The following is a 24,590-nucleotide window of genomic DNA, read 5'->3' as shown; positions in this document are numbered from 1 at the left end:
TGTTTTACTCAAGACTTCTCTGTACCTTCTTCTATTTTAATATATGCAGAATAGAATCCTTAATAATTGTTTCCATTTTTGTCTCTATTTTCCTTACAAATTTGAGGAAGCAATGTGATATTAAAATAAAGCAAATTGATTATAAGACCTATTATTTTAATTATACCTAAATATTTATGCATATAAATACATACCTTTAAATAACTACATATTAAAATGCAATAAATCAGGTTTTTTTAAATTACTTTTTGCCTAATTTTCAATTCTGCTGGAAGGCCACTAGAAAGGAAACAGGGAGGAAGGGCATAGACTGAGAAAAAAGAGAAAAGAGAAAAAGAGAAAAAAAGAGAAAAGTTGTGAAAAGACAGGGCATTTACAGAAAATAATCTTTGGGTGCAGCTGAGTTTATCCTGGCTGAAAGTGCATTTGCAGTGGGATTTTTGTGTCTGCGCTGAACTTGTCCAGGCCAGGTGACCAGCCTTGGATGCTCCCCTGATGGCTTAGACCACGGTTCTGGAGAATGCTGAAGTTTTCAAATGTTTTCTGGGGTGGAGAAGGACGTTTCTCTGGTTGGGTCATTCTGTTAGTCACTGAAATATCTCCTCTAGGTTTCACGGGATCATTTCTCGGGAGCAAGCAGATGAGATTCTTGCTGGGGTAGAAGGAGCGTATATTCTGAGAGAAAGCCAGCGGCAGCCCGGCTGCTACACCCTTGCTCTCAGGTAAGTGCTGGTTTAACAGAGGCTTAGAATTCCAATGTAAATGTGCTCAATGGAGGGGATTCTATTGGTCCCTTTGGAGTAGAGTCTGCCTCCACCATTACTTAATACACAGTGTGATACCAGAGTACTTTCACACCCTGTTGTCAGCAGTTTGACCATCACGGTACTGCAGCAACCCGGCCTCCTCTTTCAGCACCTGACTAGGAAGTCCTTTTTCAGAAGCTGTGCTTATTTTCAGATTTTTACTTTTTTTTTTTAGAGTTAAGTTTTGTAAAGATGGATCTTCTCCTTCAAGGCTCTATAAAAGATGTGAGTGAATACAGAACAGGAATGTGTCCCAGTAGAGGGCACAGCCAGCTTGTCCTCTGAGCTCAGTGTTGTGTACAAACATCAACAATTATCTGTGGTAATAACCCCAAATAAAGCTGGAAAATCATGGCATCCAGAATCTGAAAACTGGCAGTTTTCTTCCCCAGTAGGAACCCAAGTTTTTTTGTAGAAATGCATTGTGAGCATGGGATGCTGCTGCTCAAAGAAGTAAGAGTTTGCTATTCAACCAGACAAAGAAATTCAGTGGGAGCACAAGCTCCAAACTCACTGCCCCTCACAGGCTCCTTTCCTGGCTTAGCTACCATTCAAAACCTGCCCACTCAGGTCTTCAAGACACTGTATTGCCATCAAGAGGACAAGATATTCAGTTGGGTTTCGATGAAACAAACTCCTTGGCAATATTTTGCAATTTTTATAACATTATTTCTCCTGTAAGAAACACACAAACTAAAAGTCTTCATTTTTACCCTTCTGCTAGTAAGACACTAGAAGAAAAATCCTTTGAGGAGTTACCCTAAGTTGCTGTGATACAGTGTTGAAATCATGCTTAGAATTTGTATTGATGTGCAGATGGTAAAGCTGGAAAAGCTGGTGAGTCATGCCAGCTAAAAAGTGGTGTAAATTAAAACCAATTTGTGTCAGCTGAAAAAGAACAAATGCAATTTTTTAGGGTTTTGGAGGAGATTTCAAAATGAAGAATAAAAAAAATAAAAGATAAGAATTATGGCAAAATGCCTATTGTTTTGATGAAGCAACATGTTTTCTAAATCCATCTGCATAATTATTTGTAGAATCAAAAACTGAATTTAATTATAAATTGGGATTTTATATGAAAAATGTGGGCAAAAAATAAGAAGCTTAAACCATGTGATTTGAAGTCCCAAAAAATTTGCAAAGACGTGCAGTTTTGATGCAGTATAAGGACCATTTAACACCATATTGTATTTTTGAATGCTTTAATCAATGATGAGATTCCATCCTCAGTGTCACAAACTGAATGTGCTACTACAGCACTTGGATTATTAAGGTACTTTAAAAATCCCAGTAGACTGCACCTGTTGTAAATGGGGCCAGAGTTTACCATGTAACTTTGGATATTTCATTGGGCCCTGAATTAGGAGCTTGGTCTCCTTGGTTTCCTGACAGAGTGTGATTCAGACCCTTAGGATTTTGATTCCTTTGTAGATACCCATCTCTTTGTTGACTGTAAATATGTCCACATCTGGTTGAGCACCCACTTTCTGCACCTCAAAAATGTTTCAGGATGGAAGAGCCTTCAACACAGTCTGAATTCTCTCTCTCTTTTTTTTTCCCCCTCTGTTTTGGTTTTTGTTTTTGTTTTTTTCTGGTGTTTGCAGATTTGGTAATCAGACCTTAAACTACAGGTTGTTCTATGATGGGAAGCACTTCGTTGGGGAGAAAAGATTTGAATCAATCCATGACCTGGTTACAGATGGCTTGATAACATTGTATATAGAAACAAAGGCTTCTGAGTATATTTCCAAAATGACAACAAACCCCATATATGAGCACATTGGATATGCCACTTTGCTTAGAGAAAAAGTGTCCAGGAGGCTGAGCAGAACAAAAAATGAATCAAGAAAAGCAAGTGTAACAAGTGAAGAAAATACTCCAGTTGAAAAGGTAAGTATTCTCTTTAAAATTTTCTTAACTAATACCAGTCTATCCAACTTGAGAAGAAAAAAAGTTTTGTCAGAAGACCTATTTTCCTGTACTTTAGTAAGTATCCCACTGCAAAGTTTACATCCTGTTAATATGACCTTGGCTCCCAAACTAATATTTCACTGGAGCTTATGATGAAAACTTTCTAATAAGCACCAAATGAAAATGTTTTCTCCGTGTAAATACATGGGTATATACCATTTACCTTAGGAGCTGCATCTAAAATTGGTCACAGATTATATTTGTCCCTGTATATACTCAAGGATTTTCCACAGTAGGGTTATGAATCTGGTTCCCACTGACCCTTCACCACAGCTCAAGTTTGTTACCTTTCTGTACGTGGTTCAAAGCTCCTCTTTTCTGGCAAGCCTCTGGTGGATGGGTCTCAGATTGGGATATTGTGTTTTCTTTCCTTCTCATGGATCTGAATTTGGGCTGTTGTCTGTTTGCCTCCATTTCTTCTCGCTCTTCTCATTTGAAGTGGGCTTTGCTTAATCTCCTCTTATGCACTCATATCCCAGAGCATTGTATGGACTGGGACTTACATGATGATAAACTGATAAGCATGATTTTGTGCAGTTAGCAGCCATCTGAAGATGTAAAATTAGAAATTATTTTACATATGAGAAGCAGCCTTGTAAGCAGTGACATGTGGATATTTTCATTTCCCAGGTGGTATGGCAGCAAGAGCTGTCAAACAAAACTTTGGTTTTGAGTCTGGTCCTTGTGCTGAATTGACTTACTGGCATTTGTTAAGCATACTTCTGCAGTGTGACTGTTGATTTTAGTGTTCAGTACTGGCCAGCTAGTTTGGAACTAGGGCCAGTTTTTATTTGGAAAGCAAGGAGTGAATTTTCTGTCATATAGTCATAGCGAGTATGAAAGAGATCAGCTTTTTTGTGTGTATCCCTGTGTCTCTAGGGCATTTCTGACAGAATAATCTGTTGAGTTCATATACCTGCTTTGGCTGATTATTTACTGGTTTGGATTCCTCAGTAATAACAATTGCTTGAGTAACTGACCTGACATGTAAACATATTTATGCTCTATAACAAATTAATTCCAGTGACAATGACAGTTTTTAGGGAAGGCATACTGATGCAGGGAAGACCTTTGGAGAATGACACAACAAGTCTTCCATTCATGTTTCATTTCAAAATGAATCCACTTCTGATGGTTGTTTTTGATTCAATTGAATGGTACTGTAATATTCAAGAGGAGTAGATGCCATTGAGACATCCAATGCTCGTTCAGTTGATTCCTGTGATTGGACACTGGGTGATTTTGAATCCTGTAACAGGCATAAGAAAAGGAATTTTTACTTTATTTGAGGAACAATAAGGAGTAGACTTAGTGCAATGTGGCAATTCTTTGGTGTAGATGTTTCTGTGTAAAGGACTGGTCCAGAGGGTGTTCTGGAGCTGGGTCATTACTGGGATGATTGTAAACATGCATGTTGTATAATGAAGGAATCATGGCATTTGAAAACCATGCTACATTCTCTTGGAAATCAGAAGAATTTTATTAGTACAGGGAAAAATACAGTTTCAAAATTGTGTTTAGTTTTACATACAGTTTATGCAGTTGAGGAGCAAGACCTTTGTTATTCTCAAAGTGCTCTCAAAGGCTTCAGGGGGACTGCTCTAGTACCGAATATTCCATAACAGATTGTGTTTTCTGTTGTGCTTGAGCTTGGATGCTATTCTTCAGGCTGGGCAGCTTTAAGTAGGCATTGTAAAAATCTTGTTAGACCAAGAAAAGGTAAACTATTGCTGAAGGGAGCCCAGCCTCTCTCCTTCACCACCACCCTTTTAATGATGTACAGTTTTGTGCAGCTACACAATAGGTGATGCTAGCAAACAGCTCAGATTAAAACTGACTCAGTCAGAAGAAAAAATAAGTGTATTTTCTTCCACATCTTCTACCTGATTCACCTCATATGAGTGGAAATGCAGCACATGACTCTTCCCTGATAAAAGCTCAAAAACTTGCAATACTGGCTTAATGTGAGAGAAGTGCTGCGTTCTTACTTCCACATATCTGTGCTTGAAAATGTTTGGAGTTGATGTAATGCAGTGGCAATAGAAAACACACCCTGGACCTCATTAATGACTGTATTAGATCTTCTTTTGTATTGCTGCTGAATGAAATTTAAGTGTTTAGAGGATTATTTGTCTCTGAGGTGGTTCATGATGTGAAAGGCAGGTCCTTGGACTACAAGGACTTGTGCTCACCTAGATTTCTGTGCGTGCAGGCAGGAGCAGCCTGCAAGGCTGGGCTCTGTGGCTGTGCTGTCATGTAAAAATAGCTGGCTTCAGCTAGGCAACTACACTGTTGGCAACCCTCTCTGCCTTCCTCCCACAGAGGGGAAAAGCAGAAGGAGGAATAGCAGCTGTTTCTAACATATTTTTCTTGCCAGAAGGAGTAGGAGCAATCACAGCTCTAAGAAGAGTGGGGCTAAATAAGCAAAGGGGTCTGCTCAGGCTGAAGACCTGATGTAGCAGCTTAAGCCATAATATTGATGATTAGGACTCTCAGTGGGCTTCTCTACCAGTACCAGTGATTTTCCATCATCTTGTGCAAATTAATGCGAAAAAAAAGATGAGAGCAACTAAAAGTCTGTATGGTGAAGCCTACCTTGGCTTCTTTTGATTGAAATGCTCCTGAGGGAAGTCATGAGAAGTTTGGTAGCAGAGACTCAAGGGTCATCTTCAATTTTGTTACTCACAGTAACCTCAGATGAAGTATGGACTGGGCTTTGGAATAAACTGGTGAATTATTGGGCATTTGTCCATGCTAACAAGTGGAGATAAAACAGGATAAAGGGAATTTCATGTAGTCCTCTAAAATAGAAGAATATTATGGGGAAGTGGCAGTTCAGTTATAGTTCTATCAGATTTTGCTTCAAGCTGATATGTCTTGTACAGCATTTTAGACAAAGGCCATAGTTTGTCCACAAATCACAACCTTCAGTAACTCCAGTTAATTTCAGACCCCTAGAAATAATTTAATGAATATCCAGTATGACATTTTTCTGCAAAGTAAATTCTTTCCTGAATGTGTGAAAAATTATTCTGTTTTTTTTTTTTTTTTCCTCTGGCCAGCTGAACAGGTAAAATGTTAAAAATTAAGATTATTGAGCTGATTTATTTGAAAGTGCTGCCTAGAGTGTTTTGGATGATCCAGAAATGATGGGGGGAAGCCATACACACAGGACAGAAACTTCCATTATTTCTCAAGAGGAGGATGAGAATTCAGTGCTTTAAGGTTAAGCACCAGTACTCTCCTAAGAAATTAGGCTCTTTACAGGCAAGATTTTGTTTCATACTGAAGCTAATGCCAGAGTGTGAAAGTGCAGCTGAAGGCGTGCATCTCCTCAGTGGGGGTGTTAACACCATCCAGGGAGTCTGTTCATTCTGTCACCTTCTCCCACGTTGACAGTGGGGATTATTCAATGTCTCAGTCACCCCAGTGCCACTGCTTCCACGGGTGGGTCAGCAGAGGGGGGCCACCTCAGGAGGCAGGAGGAGCCAGCACTCAGATGAGATTGTCTTGGTACTGCCTGGGGTACTTGTCTATTCCCATAATGATAATTTCTTTGAGGTTGTAATTAGTGGTGTCATGCCCATTCCAGAAGGGGATGTGATAATTGGGCTGGATTAAGCTGTTGCTGTTCATGCTTTTTTTATCCAACATTTTGTATATCGAGCCTAAAAAAAGCATTTACGCTCTAAGATAATGCTGGTGTTTCATCCAAAAGTTATTTCTGTCTGATTTTGAAAAGGTGCTTGGTTTGTAGACACAAATTCTAAATTTTAGCCTGAATGGTTTAACAGATCTTTAACCTGAAAGGAATGGCAATGATTTTTAGGAATTAAGTGTTGTGAGAGAACAGTGTCTTTCTTAACAGTGTAGGCAGTTGTTTTTTTTATCAGGATCCAGGTTCAACAAGGATTTTGGAGAGAGAGTTTTTTGTGCAAAGAAAATTTGATGATCACATGTTGTCTGCTTAGACTTGTGATTTGAGCTTGGGCAAGTTGTGATTGCCTGATTTATGTTTGCTCTGCTTATGGAATGCTGTACTTGGGGCAAATCAACACATACTAGAGGATGTAGGGCAGGTGAGTACCTGGTACTGGGGCAGCCTGTAATTAATTACCAGTAGTTCAAGTTAATGGTGAATGTAGGAGAAGTGTAACCTGCTGTGAGCAATTAATCCTCACGTAGAGGAGTGAAAAAAATTGCAGTAATCTGTCAGTAAAATAGGTAGTTCTGAAACATTTATTGCTATTGTGTTTTCCTGCAAATGCTGCCCTTACTGAGTCAGCAGTCTTTGTACCACAGAAAAGGAGAAAATAATACACCTTTCTAATCCTACCTCAGCAAGTGTAATTTGGAAAATATATTTGAAAATAATTAATTGAAAATAAATAATTGAAATGTTGGAAGTAAATAGAGGCTGTAGTTTCCTGAATGCTCTGATCAGGTAAAAGGTACCAGTTGCTGATGGAGAAGCCATCCTGGTTCCCAGCTCTTGCACTTTCAATCCCACTCCTGTGACCTTCCATACTGCAACCACCCCATGCCTTGGGTGAGACGTGGATGCTGTGACACAGTGCCCTGTGTCAGACAAAGGCTGTGCCCCACAATTTGTTTCTTTGCTATGCTGGTCTGGTGAGAAGAGCAGGCCGGAGTTAAAGAAAACCCTTAGCAGCATTTGAGCTTAAGATATTTGAAAAAAGAATGATCTTAATCTATCTGAAAGAGGACAAACTGTTGGTAAGTGCAGTAAAGATTAAGGAAGGCTTTTTCCAGTGCCAGGTCTCTGCTCACTTGGGTCCTGGCAGAGCTCCCATCAACCTCTCTCCCAGTCGGATCTGGCTCAGTCAGCTCAAACATACCGGTTGTACATGAAATATGAGTTTGCTTGGGGCCTGGGCTGCAGTGCTTGTTCTGCTCTCTGCCTGCAAGTGCATGCCAGAAGCAGCATGAGGCATTTAGCAGTGATGGCCTGTACAGAGCAGTGCAGATTTTGAGCTAAACCAAGAGCTCATGGAGCCTTCAGTGAACAGTGCAGAAAACTCTGTGCTGCTGTTTGGCGTGGTAACCTCTCTCTATCTGTTTTGGTGGAACTCATAATGAGACATTGAAGTGCAAATGACAGAGCCCACAGTTAATACTCAGCTAGAACTTAAGAGCCGAAATGATTAGCATATTTTGAAGTCTGGAAGGCTGTAGATTTCCTTGGCAGAAAAACCCACGCAAGTAATAGATAGATAAGCAAACTATTCCTATTAAGGCAAAGGTGAGAGAAAAGGAAGAATAACTTTGCTAGAAGTTGATATTACTGTCCTCATCATTTATGCTGCTCACACAGTTTCCCATAGAAGAAAATGCAAGACTTTCAGGGAAGACTATTTTCTAACATCTCTTAACTGGAGATGTAATCTGGTTATGGAACTAAATTTTTAGGGGCACTGCTCTTTTGCTTACATCAAAATTATACAAGAGGCAGTCAATTTTAAGACAGCCTATGGTTTGGTTCAATTTTTGTAGGTATTTGACACTTCTACATTTTTATTCACACCACATCCCTTTCTGAAGGCTTTTTAGCCTCATCTTACAACTCCATTTTTGTCTCTTCATTGAATTTTCTACAGGTACTGCTATTAGCCAACAGTAAAGAAATCTTTTCAGTCTTTCATTTATTCATTATTCTTCCCATTCTGCAGCTCCTCTAAAGCTCTAATGATCCTATTACAGGTTGCTAAATAGTGTTTAATTCTCTGTTGGGATGTCTGTCCAGATGTTGAGCATTTCCTTCCACAGGAGGGCTGCAGGGCAGCAGCAGATCCTGGGTTAAGAAGGTAGTGAGCAGAACCATGTGATCTTGCAGATTCTGGGCTGGAAAGGCACTGATAATTTGATATGATGTATTTTACATTGCCTTCAACTCCTTTCTTTTTGCAGCATGCTTGGGCAGGAAAAATTAAAGTGCTCAGCTCTACAGGGATGTTAACAACCCACCACAGTCTTTTATTAGGGGTTACAGTCACACTCCTGTATGCATGGCCACAGAATTCACAAGGGACTTCTCTCTGGCAGTACTAATTTTTCCCAGAAGATGCTCAGACACCACACTGATAAAAAGCAACATAAATCCTGTAAGCAAAGGTGGCCTTTATCTGCAGGGTTAAGTAATACACACAGTGATAAAAGGTGTGTGGCATTTCTGCTGCTAGAAGCAACAAACTAATACATCAAAATGACTTTAGGAGTAATGAATTCCTTTCATCAGTCACTCAGGCTTGTCCTGCAAGAGTAGTATTCTACACACAGGTTACCACACATTTGTACTTAATTGTAGCGTGCCTTGACACGAGAACTTAACCACATAGCTGACTCTCTTCTTTAAATAACTGTTAGCCATTCAGGAGTGATTCCATCCAGAATACTCTTGGTATTGCAGCTCAGCAAGGAGGAGTTCATATTAATACAGTCGGTCTACCAGCATAGATATTTTAATAAATTTGTATTTCAAATGACAAACAGCATCATACCAAAAATATTTTCAGCTGATTGTTTTATTCTGCCCTTCAGTGATGGCATTCTTTTGTATTTTCCAGCTGTGTCTCTGCAGCTTTTTTGTTTATTTAGTGTGTCATAAATAAAAATAAGAAAGCTACCAATGTAAAATTGTGGAAAGTATCTGTTTCAATCCCTTCTCTCTGGCTGTCTGTGTTTAGGCAGAAGAAAATGGACAGTGCTTTGTAGTTGGCTGTGGCACTCTTAACTATTGCCTAATACTTGGCCTGATTGAACAAGGATTTTTGAAAAGAATAATTTTTATCAATTATAACAGTAGTGAAAATTGAGAGAATCAAAAGAAAGGGGGGTCTCCATAGCAAAGTATTTGCTTCCATTGCTTCCCTGAACTGTTAACATCTCTCCTGGTTCCTGGTTTATGTTGTGTTATTACTGTCAGCTTAGAATTCATGATTTTTGCCTTAAGCAGAATAAGTGATATGATTATGCCTGAAGAGAGCTTGTAAGTTGGAGACAATATTGATTTACACAAATGACATGATGCAATGGATATAATGATCCAAAATGCTACAGGATTAAGAGGAAGACTCCCTCAAGGATTTTATTGAGTCTTGGAGCAGTTCACAGCATTACTAAGCATATGGGCAAAGATAAATATCAAGTTTTTTACCACCATCATGTTTTCCAATCCAGTGTTTTTGAAAGACAGCCAAATGTAAGCAATGTGAACACCAAAACCAGGCTGAAGTTTTCTCAAATGAGAATTTCAGTTTGGTACTAAAAATTATTCAATACACCAGAAGTGCTTATAGTACTCCTAAGGCAAATGCCACTTGTCTCTTCAAGTACAGTACAGTGTATCTGCAGGTAGACTTACCAAATTCATAAATTAATCCTTTTCTCTTGGGTATGTTCTTCTTATGATCTTATTAATAATTCTACTAAAGCTACATGTTGGTTGCATAAAAACCATGCTTAGTTTGATGTACTAAAAATAAAAGCTTATATGAGGGTATATTATCTTGGCTTTTATACTCTTTACACAGTTTGATGGCATTAAATTCATATAAACAAACTTCCACATGGATTGGGATGGAGCCTTCAGCATAAACATTTCATTTGTCTAGCCACTGGAAAATGAGAAGGCATTTTTTAAAATAAAAATCCATACTTGATTATCTTGCATGAATCTTGAGACACTGAAATTTTACAAGCACCTTTAAACTGCCATGTTCTGATATTGGAAGACAAGTGTTCAACTTCTTAAAAATTAGAGAGCTAATAATTTCTGGTAGTGAAAGATTTGGAATTGGTGTCAAAGAGAGTATATAGGTTGTGAGTAGTATTTTTCCTTTGTATTTTGATTAGAAAATAAGTATTTTAAGTGATGTGCATGTATAGGTCATATGCTGGCTTGGCAAATTATAAGGAAAAAAAGTCACCTGTCTTCTGTGTTCATGCTGAATATGACAAGAAATGATAGGACTGAAATACAGTGATGAGTATTGCAGGTTAGCTAGTAAGGGAGAAAAGAAAGAATAATGAAATGTTGGGCTTGAGTGCCTGAGGGGGTGACAAAATCTCCCTCATCAGAAGGCATAGAAACATATTAGAAAACATCTGGCAGAAAATGCACAGAAAGCATGGATACCTGAGGCAGGCAGGAGAGAAACAGCTCACAGTACCTTCTAGTCCTATTTCTCTACGATTTTCTTTCTCTGAAAATATATTATCTAGGCTCTGATTCATCTTGGCTAGATGAAGACAATGTACTAAAGTAGGTAAGGACTGGTTATTTGATTCCTTCCCCTGGGAGGAGGGAACATTCAGCCTTCAGTTCAGAATCGGCACTGCACTAGTGAGGCATTAACTGCAGCCACAGTCCTGCAGTTTGCAATCCTGCCCAAGGCTTTTTCATCTGGTCTCTCACCACAGACAGGCAGGTTAGCAGCCTGCATCCACCTCCTGCAGCTGGGATACTGGGAATCCAGGTGCAGGTGTCTCCCAGGTCACCTTTAGGCTTTAGCAGATTAATAATTAACAATCTCAGTTAATAGAGCTTGATGCTCTGCCAGGCAGGAGAAGCAGCAGCCTGGGCTGGAGGACAGCTGGTGGTGGCCACAGTGAGGCACGTGCTATTGACTATTCTCAGCTGAGGTTGGCCTACAAAGTTTGGCAACCAGTTGTAAAAACTGCTCATATTTGGAAAAGAGGACACTGTGGAGTGACAAGTACGAATGGTAGCAGTGGGCTTTTCCTTTTAATGCATCCTCAGCCCTGGAGATCAGTGGGACTGTGCACAGTCATCAGCATGAGTTACAAAGAAGGAATGCTGCCAGTTAGACTTGATTGCCTTTTTGATAGATTTACAAAAGTACTGAGTGAAAAGAATGCAGCAGATGCAGAATAATTGGATTTTTAGTAAAGTAGTACAATCTCTCATGAAACTGCACTCTTGACATTAATTCAAATTTGGTTGGCTCATGAACATGGTTACATGGACCAAAAATAGGTAGAGGAATTTCAAGCAAAGAATGGAGAGAGACAGCAACTTGATGAGCTGGGGGAAAGTGGTTGATGAAGTACTTCAGGAACAGGACTTTCATTTAAGATTTTTATTAATCTGGAAAAAGTGCAAACAGGACATTACCAAAAACTCAGGACAGTTTGTGCTATGATGTCACTCACTATAGGAATTTAATCCTAGGAACATAATGAAAGTCCGTGACAGAACTACCAAGAGAATCTCAATTAGAATTTTTAAGAGGAGAATTTGGCAGTTTTTAATGCACAGAAAGAAGCCAAGCCACATACAGGCAGTAGCCCTTCTTTGGGGAGGGTTGTTTGCATTTAAGCCAGGTGTATCACTGTTAAGCAGGGAATGGAGGTGATGAAGGAGGAGATTGCCATGGCTTCAAGAGAAATTGTCTTCACTGTTTTTGAAGATGTTACACTTTGAAAGGATCTTTCCCTGATTTTCAACTGGTTCCATCCGTCAAAGCAGTACCTAGAGCTTTGGTGACTCAATCCACTTCTGCCAAGCTGTAAGCAAGAGGTAGTGCTTCACCTTCACAGAATAATTCTGCCCAGTACCTTTAGGCAGGGAAATGTGTGCCAGGTTCCATTTGGCTGGAGGTACAAGGCAGCTTTTCTGAAGTCTGTCAGGCTTGTTTGGGACCTTGACAGCAGGGATGACCCTCTGAGGTCAGTTTTCAGTGTCTTCTGCATTGCCCATGGCAGTCTGAGCTGCAGGCTCCTCAAAAAAGAAGGATGGGCTGGGAGTTTAGCTTGGCAGAGTTTCTCAGGAGCAAAACAGAAATCGAGACTGGGCTTTTTGTGGGGGAGGATGGGGGCAAATCTGGAGAAGGAGGTTCCAGATTACACTGCCTAGACTCTATAAACCTGGACTTGCAGGGAACAGCTTGGGAAGAATCAATCAAGATGATTTATGAATGAAATTGTCACAATTAAACACTAGGTGGCATGTTTACTTAAGAGTTTCTGGGGACTGAGTTAGGGTATCTTACACTGCTGACACCCATTTGTGCTTGTGCAATGAGTGGTTTCATGGGAACATGATCACCCAATGCCTTTTTTGGACAACTAGCATTCATCTTGTTCTTAAAAAACGTGGCACAACAACACCATTGCTTACTTCAGCCTTAGAGTTAGTCTTTAGCTTCTGAAAGTCACTTTTTTTTTAAAACAGATTGTGAAATGCAGTGTGTATATGGAGATACAGAAGGGTCTGATTTCAGAAGACTTGTGTAAATAGTGACACGGGTTAATATGCAAAGACATCATATGGTCTACTTGTTTTACATCTCTGAAAAACTAATGTGGGATATATAATAATATGTACAATTATATATATATGAATAATATATATAATTATGTATATGTATAATATATATAATCGAAAAATCAAATGAAGAAAACATTTATTCTTATACGAACTAAAAGCACAGCTTTTGATTTCAGAACTAGGATTTTAAAGTAATGGCATCCTATGGTTAGGACTAAGTACTTATTGGCAGAAAATATGCTTTTATACTGCATGTCTATGTGACATATTTTACATCAGTCAGGCTGAAGTTTAATGTATGCTATTGCTCCTCTATTGGTAGAAGAATAAATGCAGCCATCTTCTGTTGTGTGAAAAAGCCTTTTCACACAGCTCATCCTTGAGAAAAGCCAGGGCCACAGTCATCACCAGGGCAGAGCACTTAGCCTCTACCAAAAAAATACTGTTCAGTGTGTCTGCTCTAAGTTGACAAATAGATCCTTTGGACTAGCTGCAGATACTGTGAAGATAAACTTTGTTCATGCAGGAGATATCCATATTGCTGATTGCACAGGTTTTTGCAGCCCTCCCTGGAAGGGAGTTATACGTGCCCCACCAGCCAAAATTCTGTGTTGAATCCTATTGTCTGTCAGTCTGCTCTGCCATAACTCATGCATGGACCTGACTTGACAGAATTGGTTTTAGCTGTAGAGTGTGAGCTGGTACAAACAAGGTTGACCATATAAAAAGGGAGCTAAAAATGTAAGGGTGTGCTCATGCCAGTGCTGAAGGGTGTGGAAAGTAGACTTTGCCATAGCAACAAGGTTATGGGGATAGATCCTCTCCTTGCTTCACACTAGGTGTGCCCCAGACATGCCTGGTGTTGGAATTAGGTGATCTTTAAGTCCCCTCCAACCCAAGCCATTCTATGATTCTGGGATTCTATGATTTTGACAGCTTGCATTAGGACATCAAAACTGCATCCAAAGCATCTGTGCTCTGGCATCAGGAGACTCTTTGTGGTTTGTACCACAAATTTGTGCCTGTTTCCATTTTCAGTAGTACTGGTGCCCATATTCTGTAAAGGGGTTTATGTCTGTTATTTTTGCAAGCCTCAGGAAGATTCTAATAGAGCAGCACATAATTTGGACAGTGAGCAGCTGTCCTGCATGTCCATGGCTGGACCCCTGATTGCTGCCAGGCTGCATTCATAAAACTGTGGTGGTTTGCAACCAAAGCACATAGAGAGACACCTGGGAAATTGTTTCAAATAAATTAATTCTATTTCTGTATGTATTTTAGGAAGTAGAGGAAAAATATTTTTCCCATATTTCTCTCTTCCCCTTCCTTTAATTTGATCAATCCAATCAGTGGACTTTCCTAAATCCATCTGGTCTATAATGCATTGCCGAAATTGAAGCCAAGTGAATTTGCAGACAGAGCTTAAGGCACTTCCAGAATGGCCAAAATTGAAGTATACTGCCAGAGACTGGACTAAAGAGAGTATTTTCAAGGATGCTATTCACCTGATTTGGTTTCTCATAGACCTCAAAGTACTAGGAATTAGGAGAAAATTCTGGATTGTGGTTTCTTTGTGGGCTGGCAGAATCCCAGTCAAACAGAGCCAAGTCATCATGTGATATAACTTGCTTTTTATGAGACACTGCTTTCAATGCAGTGTCGATTCTGCTGCAGGTTGTATTTGAGTAGAAGACTGCAAATAAAGGGACAGTAGCTGAAATGTTACTACTTTTGCAGTTTATTGCCTATTTTCATTTTAAAACATGAGTACAAGTACCTCAATAAGGGTAAGAATCATGACAGTAATAAGAAAGAGGAGATTAAAAATTTCAGCCATCAGCAGCCTTTCTGACTGTATGCAAATTGGCTTAACAACTGTGGAGGTTTGCACTCTAACACCACCACCTACTTCTGTCTTGTCAGATGCTGCTAAGAATAATTTAGTATTTTGAATAATAGTGTGTTTAAAGACATGCACAAGAATGCAGAGAAAGTCCTTGAATATTTAATATTCCAATAAAGAAATGAAAAAATAAGTTAATTCAGTTTTTGATAGCACTTCCAATCTCATATAGCATTATCAGAGACAATCAAGAAAATAATATATTCCTATAAATTCCTTGTGCTTTTTCCTTCTGTAAAAATTTAACTGATAAATATGTGCATAGAAAATAAGTCTTGATATTCTCAGCTTCTTATGACTTTAGAAAACACAAGTTCTGCATCATCCTCAAGGAAAAAAAACAATATAGTACAATTTGATAACAGTATAACTGAGTATTTATTGCAACAGGGAAGATGTATTTTTCACAAGGCTTGAAAAAGAGCCAAGGGAGGGAGGGGATGTGGGAAGAATTGTTGGTATCCCTGAGAAAGAGAAATTGGCAAATTGGAAGCAGTTCTATAATAGCTCATGTGGGACTGTGGAGCATTTTGGATTAGCCATGCACCACAGGTAATACCAGTTTATCATTTTATTATTGTTGTTCCATTTACAATTCACTGTGTTCCAAGATGCTATCCATGGCCTTTTGGGGTACAATTACATTTTTCACTTGATCTGTAATTTAGTATCTGGAACAAGAAGACAAAAGGTTATTTGGAATCAAACCTGATAGCCAGGAGGCTGAAGTGCTGACATTAGTCTGCCTCTGACTGGTCTATGCCTCATGTTTGTTTTGTCTATGTGTGTGTTTGTGATATATTTAAAAAGCAAGAAACTTAGTAAAAAGGATTCTCAGCCCACACACAGGTGCAGGAAAAATGCACAGTAAAGAGCATTGAACTGTTTGTTTTATTTTAAGCAGGGTGTCTTTTTTGGGGGTATGATGGAGGGTGTTTTTGGCTTGCTTTCCATGAACCTGGTGAAAGTAACTGTCCCACAGAGCATCAGAGGATGCTTTTCTTCTTCCATTAGCAGTGCACATTCTGTTGAACTTGAATCCATATTACTGAGCTGGTTGTCTGCCTTGCCATCTTTACACAGCCCAGTTGGTCCACTGGTGGACCTCTGTACTGTAAACCTATTGTGTTGGTGTGACTGGCATTTGCTAGCCAAATAATGGGAAGTTCTTCACTATCTGCCCTTCACCTCTGTATGTAGCCATGAATTAATGTCTGTATCTCACCATTTGGTGAGATCCCTTCTCATGGCTTCCACCAAGACCTCATCTCCACTGCTCTTGCACAAGAATCTTTACATGTGGACACTTTCTTAAATTCACAGAAAGGAAAGCAGGAAAGCAAAGATGCACAAACAGTGGCTTTAGGACAGAAGTGCAAACCTGTCTTGTTCAAGAGTGATGTGTCAGTGGCTATGGTAATTAGGGTTGTTTTGTAAATATGGTCTCATGATGGCTTATTTGGAGTAGTGATATCAATGCACAGGGTATTTTGTATACCTAACAGCTCATAGAAGTCAGTCTACAGAGGATGGTGTGTGGTGGGGGGATGCTAAGGAGGCACACATGTGCTAGTGGAACTGTCACTAAAGGTCAGGGTTGTACCCAAGCATGTCTCCATGATAAGCCAAGACCAAGCCTATTTTGGCAATGTAGTCAGGGCCAGTGAGGTGTTGCTGCCAAAGACTATGATAAATCCCAACAGAATAAGTACAACCTCCATCAGATTTTCTTTTAATTAACATCTCTTTATTGATCTCAGTGGCAAACACAGAAAGGACAGCTATTGTAAAAAAACTGCAGAGCCTTGAGAGGCACAAACAATAGCAGAAGTGACATAAAAGGCTTTGTAAAAATTCCTTACTGTTCTCAGTCATCAGCCTTTTTCCTTGAACATTCTTCTGTGGCACAAGGCCAAAGTCAAAACATTTTACCTTAATTACACTTTTATAGATGTCTTGATAGTTCAGGCTTCTGGATCTAAAAACTGCAGAATTTTTAATACATCTCTGTAGATAAGTGTAAAACAAATACAGGAGAGATAGTGCTACAGGTTTCATCAGGTTTAGTTGCCAAAGCCTGAATTTCCAAATTCCCTTGACTTTAATAACGCTTCCCTCAGATGTGTAGACAGGCATGTGATTTGCATCTAAACATAGCAGCTCAGGGATGTGGTGAGCCTTGGGCAGTGCATGTGAGATGGGAGCAAAGGTTTCAATGCAGCAGCTTTTGACTCTTAGCTCATCCCTTGGTTTGAGCATCTCAGTTTTTCAACTCTGAGTAAAATTTCACATTGTGTGCTTAGGAGAGGCTTAGTAAATAGAGTGTTCTTTTTCCCATTAAACATTTTGCAGCTTCCCCATCTATGACTTTGCTGAGGCCTTATGGGTGTATCTCTGGTAATGGTGCTTTGAGCTTTACCTTCCTTAGCTTTGGGCCCTTCTGTTCAGTCTAATTACTTGCTTTTACAGGACTTTACTTTTTTCTCCTCAAAATCAAGCTTGAGAACTCTTGGTGGTGTAATAAAGGAGTCCAGGGGACTTGGTCTGACATATGAGACTGTCCAAGCCAGAAGCTGGGGAGAGTGATTTTGAAATACAGTCTCTAAAAAAGTTAAAACCATGGATGTGGTTAGATTCCACATCTTTTGAAGGAGACACTTCAAAACAAGGAGCTATTGTTGAATCCAAAGATGTGGTCTGTATGTGTCCCACATCAGTAATCAATTTTTTCTTTATTTTGTATTTTGTTTAAAATAAAGTTGAATGTTTTCTTCCAGTACTGCAGCCACCTCAGGCTGTGCTTCAGCCTCTTCCACCAGGCAAGAGGGGCAGGAGAGGCAATGCCTGGTACCTGCACCATCTGCACTCCTGAGCTGATGGGCAGCAGGATTATGAAACCACTGGGTTTTTAGAAAACCCCATTTACCAGCTGCTACAGAGAGTCACCACCAGTTTGCCCCAGGATACAAGACATTGAGTTGCTGCCATTGCCACCTTCAGTGAAGGGGAAACTCCAGCAGCAGGCCACTGCTGAAAGTTAGGAGAAGAAATTCAGGTGTCTGGACCTTGTGAAGAGGCAGCACCAAGCTCTGATATACTGTCCCATCATTTGCTTCTCTGTGGGATGACCAAACACAATAAATATCATAGCTGTGTTGTGGTGTCTAGCCTAATCCCAGAGAAGGAAGAGTGTGTAGAACCAGATTTTATTTATACCCCTTCCCACTGGATATTTCCAAGTCCTTCCCACTGTTTGGATACTAGACTGAAGATCAGCCTCAGTCCCTCTTTAACAACATGAATCTCTTAAAAGGGGTGAAATGACAAATAATTTTGCACAATGAGGCTTGAGGTTTATCCAGATTCTGATGCAAACAAAAAAACGTGATAAAAATGTAACTTCCTGTTGCTGCTACTAAGGAACAGAGCATTAGTAATTTCTTCTGACAAGTGACATCAGTTCCAGAGAAGCAATGAGAAAAAACATCAAAAATATGAAATAAATATCTGTTTGGGCAGATCTTAGTGTCTGTTGACTTCCCTTTTTGTTTAAACAACATATACACATTTCTAAACAAACTCTCAAGGATCAAAGATGGGAATTTTTGAGGGATATACAGAAATTGCCTTCTTATCTGTCTTTAATCATAAGTGACATTGAAGGCATAGCAACAATTGGAAAGAAGTCTTCCAAATTCAGGACAAAATGGCTGTGTATTACAGACATATGTGTAATATATATATAATAAAGGCTTGGATCCAGCTAAGCCATAGTATTTATTTTTTGAAGCAACCCTTTAAAATACCCAAGGATAAATGTGATAAATGTTGTGATTACCATCACTTAAAGGAAGAAGCTTATTAAAAAATGAAACTAATTATTTTTGGCCCCAATGGATACCACAACTATTATGTAGACATTGAATACAACTAATATATGAATATGAAAATTATGTAAAGCAGAAGAAGATCCAGATTAAGAAACTGTTGGATCTGGTTCTTCAACAGTTTACATCAGCTTGAGGCTGGTGTAAGGTCTGCCTGCCAAAAAAAGGCATGAAGAATACACACACTTTTTTCCTTTAACAACAAATTTTAAGGAATTCTCTGTCCATAATATTTTTTTTATCCTAGAAAAACAACACCTTTTTTTTTAGTGTATGCTCATGTACACAAATAGGGGAAAAGTGTTGGAGCTTTTTTAACTTCCTCAAGGCCCTCCAGGCTGGTTGTGGGAACCCCTCATTGGGAAGTATTTTCATATCTGACATAAAATCACTGGCAGCAGGGGGATCCAAATTGGAAAAATGGCAATTCAGAGCTGGTCCATGAAAAAACCTCAATACACCTGTTCTTTGGGAGCTGAAAAGATCCGACTGGCTGAGAACACAGCCTGCTTTGTGATTCTCCTCAGCCTTTTACATTCCCTGCCAGCAAACAAACATGTTGAGCCTCAATATTTTAGGTCTCAGATTTGGATTCTGTGTTGGGATTCTGTCTGCAAAGTTCTCAGGTGTTGCTCTGAATAATCTTGGAAGAAATGACAACTTTCACCCCTGTGATAAAGTGCAGCAAAGGTTGCAAATTGAATTGCTGTGTAAAATTGTCTCTCAGAAGCATCCCCCAGAAGGAATTTTGCCTTAACACTCTAATAATTTAAGGAGAGAGATCTTGGTCAAAACATCACATGAGAAAACAACAGACTTGTCTCCAATGTGATGCACTGAAACATCTTCCCCCCACCCCACCCCCCCCCCCTTGTGGTTTTTCCTTCAATCATTTTCATTTCCTTTATTTAAGCTATCATCCTAAAAACCACTTCATGCCACCTTTAGTTTTCCTCATTATTTCCCTTCTTGCCTTCCCAGGACAAGAAAAAGTCTTTCTTTTGGCTTTTTCCCACTTTATGCTTCAGAAACCCCAACACAGATACCCTGGTTTCTGCCTATGGAGCACCAGCCCAGCCGAGGAAAACTGTCACCTTCTGCCGCAGCACGGGAGATGCAAGAAGAACCAGCAGCAAAGGGGTTAAAGGGAGCCCCATTGCAAAGATATGCAATGCCTTGAAATTTTAAGCACTAAGATCTATTAATACATAAAAGAATAAATCTCTGCAATTCCAGATATTTCTGGTTGACACAAAACACTTGGAGCCAGTTATAAAGGGTTGTTTTTTTTTTTTATTGTGAGCATTGGAATTGCCTGAGTTCCCTATTCATTTGTGCTCTTTCTGCACGCTGTACTCCCACTTCAGCAAGCCCAGCCATCCCTCCAGACCTTTCACACATCCATCCCTCACCTCCATTCCTCCTTCCTCTACCCTCTTCTCCCCTTATTTCCTTTTAATTTCACCACCTGTGAAGGAAGCAGAAGGCATTGCTGCCAGGCTGGTCAGGAGGGAGCACAGCAACCCAGACCACATCTCTCACCTTAATCAAGCCATCAAGTTTCATGATGCTCAGACTGTTGCTCTATCAATTTCAGCTAAAATCAGTCAGTTGGTTCAAAAGATAGTCAGGGCAAGTGGCAAAAGAGATTGGCATACGCTGCAATTACATTTCTAAGGCAGCTTGGCTAATTTGAAGCTGATAATACTTTTTATTTTTAATGATATTTTAAAGCTCCATAAATACAGCTTCCAGGCATATTTTTTACCTTCCTGAAAGAGTAAGTGTAGTGATAAGATATACCTCTACCTTTTGTTCCACCCTATCTTTGTAAGCATACTTCTATCTGCAAAATGCATGGCTGTAGGGGCTCCACTGGTTTCAACCAGTGCCACTCAGCCTGCTCCTGGGTGTTTGTGACTTGCCAGGTTATTATATTTCACAGATTGGCTTCAGGTGGCTTAAAAAAAAAAAAAAAAATCAGAATTTTGCTTTTCCCTGAATACCACAGGTGTAGATGACCAGAGTTTTCACTGCTTGATAGCTGCTGGAAGAAAATGTGTCTGGGAATGAGCTGGGCATTTCACCAAAAGTCTGAGACCTGCTCATTTGAAATTGTGAGGAGGGTGAGTCCCTCCTCTCCAAAAAGTGGCTGGTGTTTTTGCATGGGGTGGAGGGAAAAAAAGAGGTTTTATTGAAGCTGTTTTCCACACAGTTGAGTAGTATCTGGCTCCCAAACTTCTCTCTTTTCAAGTGGACTGAAGGAAACAATTGCTCCTGCCTTTAGCTCCTGGGAGTGGCAGCTTTGAAAGGGGCAAGGAGCCCTTATCTTTACCTACAGTGGATAAAATTGGGAGAATCTCTTTCCTTTTCCTCATCTATCAGGGATATCTGAGAAATGTCTCATTTTTACCTCCTTCCCTCAAAATGAGGGCTCTGGGTGAAAGGGGCATCACCCTCCTGTGGTGGAGTTGGGTCCCTAGCTAAGGAACATGCACTGCCTCCTTGCAGAAATGGTGAGAAGGGTCTCCAGAGTGGGTCTTGTCTTTGTTTGTACCTGAGCAGACATTAGAATCTTTCAGGACAATCTGTTCTGAACCAGTCTGCAAGCTCCAGTTTCCCAAATTGTGCGTGGAGTTACGAGCGCTCAACGATACAGCAAAAATACATCAGAAAAATATGCATCAAATGACATCCTCTGGGTTTGGTTTGTTTTAAATCTCTGATTTAAAAATCTCTTTACTTCTAAAACTTATTCTCCATTTTTCTGACTGTCCTGTTTCCAAGGGAGTTTGGGCTTTCTTCTCTTCTTCAGCAGGGCTGCTCTCCTAGTGAGTTACTGTCTTGGTTGTGCAGAGGGATGAATGTGTGATTTTCTCCATTTGAAAAAGGCCCAAAAAACATTCTTCTGCTCAGCCTCAGTCGTTTGGCAGGGAGGTTTCCACATATGTGTCAAGCTGGATTTTCTTCTCTGACTGCTGAAAAATACTCAGATGAGGTTGAGGGAAAGTACAAGTTTCTGACAGCACACAGAAGATTCCAGCTAATGTAGTTCATTGGGAGTTTTTCTGGTAAAAAATGCCAACTCCTTGTGGTAGAGGCTCAGCTCCAACAAACTGCTCACTTTAGCAGATAGAGTCTGAAGGAGCCTGAGACTGGCCAACACAAAACACTCTCCCTTTTAGGACTGAAAAATTCTGAGTGCATAGTCTCATAATTGCTCTGTTGTCATCAAAAAATAGTGAAAATTCATTGATTCCTTATGCTCTTCCTATGATTGACCCATCCACAAAGTTATTAGCCACTTCTTGCTGAGCTGTACTGCAGATATTTGCCCTTGTTTTTTTTGAGCTTTGGTCCAGTCTGGGCAATTAACCATGTCATTGGGGATCCCTAGCTCACACTTTTAGCTTGGGAAAGGTATTCATTGTTGCAGGAGTCCAAAGAAATTAGATTAAAGAGATAAATATTTAATTCAAACATTAAAAGAGCTTTGAAGGCACAAAATTAAGATAAGGAATGCCTGCCAGAGGGTCACCAATACAATCTCAGCTGTGCATTTGCATGGTGGGGGAAGTTTCAGTTACAGGATCTCTTTTCCTTTGTGTGGGTTTCCTGCCTCACTCAGTGCACTGGGGAACCTTTGCTCCACTAAAGCAGAATGGTTATGTAGTTAAACATGCTGCTTTCCCTGGGTTCAGTTCAAGCAGTTTAGAAATAAGAAGAATTTCCAAACTTTGCTTTCCACTGAATGTCACAGCTCTAGCTGACTACTATTTCAATTGTTTCCACTTTTTGGTGACTATTAAGTCATGGCTGTGAGTGAGTAGGTGGCTGTGGGCAAGCAGCTTTGCCCAGCTATTTATGGAAGTGAAAGGCATGTGATGAAAATGAAAAAAGAAGTCTACAGCAGTGATGAAACTGGTTGAAAGTTGCACAATAGGCTGGATTACATCCTTGCTCAGAGCCTTAATTTTGTGTTGGCAAATAGTTCAAACATGTTAAGAGGCTAATGAGGCTACTTCTGCTACTGAGTGCACAAATTAGATTCTGCAGAAGTATTGAGCAAGTGCAGGTGAAACTAATGGGATCTGTTATCTAAATATAGGAAATAATATAGCCTATTAAATTTTATTTAAAAAATACAAGCTGCAATTCCAATTTGGTGCCAAAAATGAGAAAAGATTAATATAACGAGTCAGCCTCTTGTCAATGAACCAGGAATAATACCAGCTTTCTGATAAAACCTGTTGTGCATCATCCAGACTCCACAGCTTCCCAATTCCCCAGGAGGGAAGGGAGGGTCATTAACATTCTGATTCTGGATAGTTTGAGAGGAATGTGCATGATGTGAACTAGCTTGAGAAAAATAGTCTGTGCTCCTGTAAACACAGACAGCATCATAAGGCTTCAAGGGTCAGAGCTCAGCTTGAATTAAGACAGATCTTTCTTATTTAATATTTAGCATTGGGAGGATGAAAGAAGTATTGCCCTAGAAAAATCATTTTTAAATTCTGCTGGATGCTGGGATTTCACTTTAGAAATAAATAAGAATGTTCTTTCCTTTGCATTGCACTTCAAAGATTTACATATGTGACAATGAGTAATCAGCTGTTTGCTGAGTGCAAGTCAGTGTGATGGAAAAAACAGCCACTGGTTTGTTCTGTGAAGTCATGGGAAGAAACAAATAAAACAAATGACACAGGGAATGTTTGATGGTTTTTAAGAGCATAATATGGCTGATTAGAACATTTTTTACCAGCAAGGGTAACAACCATCTTTGTGGTTATTAGAAGCAAAATTTTTTAGTCAGAATATTGTAATAAAAAGGAAAGTACTTCCTACCACCCAGAAGCAAGTATCTGCTCATCTCCTCAGATATCCTGAGGAATACTATTAAAAGTTTCTCTTCTTATTAGTATATTTTTTCTTTAGTAGCACTGATGTGTACTAGGCACTTTATGTACAAATAAGGAATTGAGTTACTTTTCCTAGAAACTTGTAATCAATTGGGGTTTGCCTGAAGTAGGGTAAAATGAATCTTTGTGGGCTGTATTTATTTATCTATTATTTGTAAACAATCTATCTTTCATGCCCAGCTGTGACAGGTCTTGTTTTACAAAACCAAAAACATAGTAGATGATCCACAGTAGAGTCTAAGCATAGCCTACAGCTGGAATGGTATTTTCAGGGAGAAACAAAACCAACCAACGAATTCAACACTAAAATAATAAAAAAAAGATGATATTGGCAGGTCAGTCTTGCTTGCTATTCACTCTGCAAACTCCAGCCAATCTCAGAAACTCATGCAAATAGATGTTTCTGTAGCCTGCCAAGTTTAAATGTTAGAAGGAAATGGGAGAAGCAAAGCTCCCAATGCTGGTGGAGAACCACAGGGTAGAAAATGAATCCCAGGGAGCCCAGTGCAGATGCTGGGTGCTCTGGGCATCCTGTCCCCACCAAGAAGAGCAGGCTGGTGGCTACAGCCTGGTGTGCACAGCCTCAGGTCTGCTCCTGAGCAAATGGCCTGGAGGTTCCTTCACCCTGGAGGTGGAAAAGCAGAGAAGAGTCTTGCAAAGTCTTCATGAGAGAAAAAAAATTCGCATCCTCATTAGCATTTTGAATTATGTAAGGCACTGCTCTTCCTGGTGGCTGAGAAGGGATACTAGCTCTAATAAATTCTGCTAATTGCTGGAAATTTTAGGGAAAGATGA

The 24,590-nt window shown here is 39.8% G+C and overlaps 1 protein-coding gene across 1 annotated transcript in view; it reads left to right on the top strand.

Moving 5' to 3' along the window:
• The window catches only part of CHN2 (chimerin 2), a 153,696-nt gene that overhangs the window by 88,665 nt on the left and 40,441 nt on the right, over nt 1–24,590 (top strand). Inside the window, exons 5-6 of the mRNA XM_079300156.1 lie at nt 609–722; nt 2,411–2,696. Coding sequence (XP_079156282.1) covers nt 609–722; nt 2,411–2,696 — 400 coding nt within the window. The remainder of the gene's footprint in view (nt 1–608; nt 723–2,410; nt 2,697–24,590) is intronic.

The sequence above is a fragment of the Erithacus rubecula genome (assembly GCF_903797595.1).
Source record: "Erithacus rubecula genome assembly, chromosome: 3".
Lineage (NCBI taxonomy): Eukaryota > Metazoa > Chordata > Aves > Passeriformes > Muscicapidae > Erithacus > Erithacus rubecula.
The sequence above is the reverse complement of the archived record's forward strand: the minus strand, read 5'-3'. Positions and strand labels throughout refer to the sequence as shown.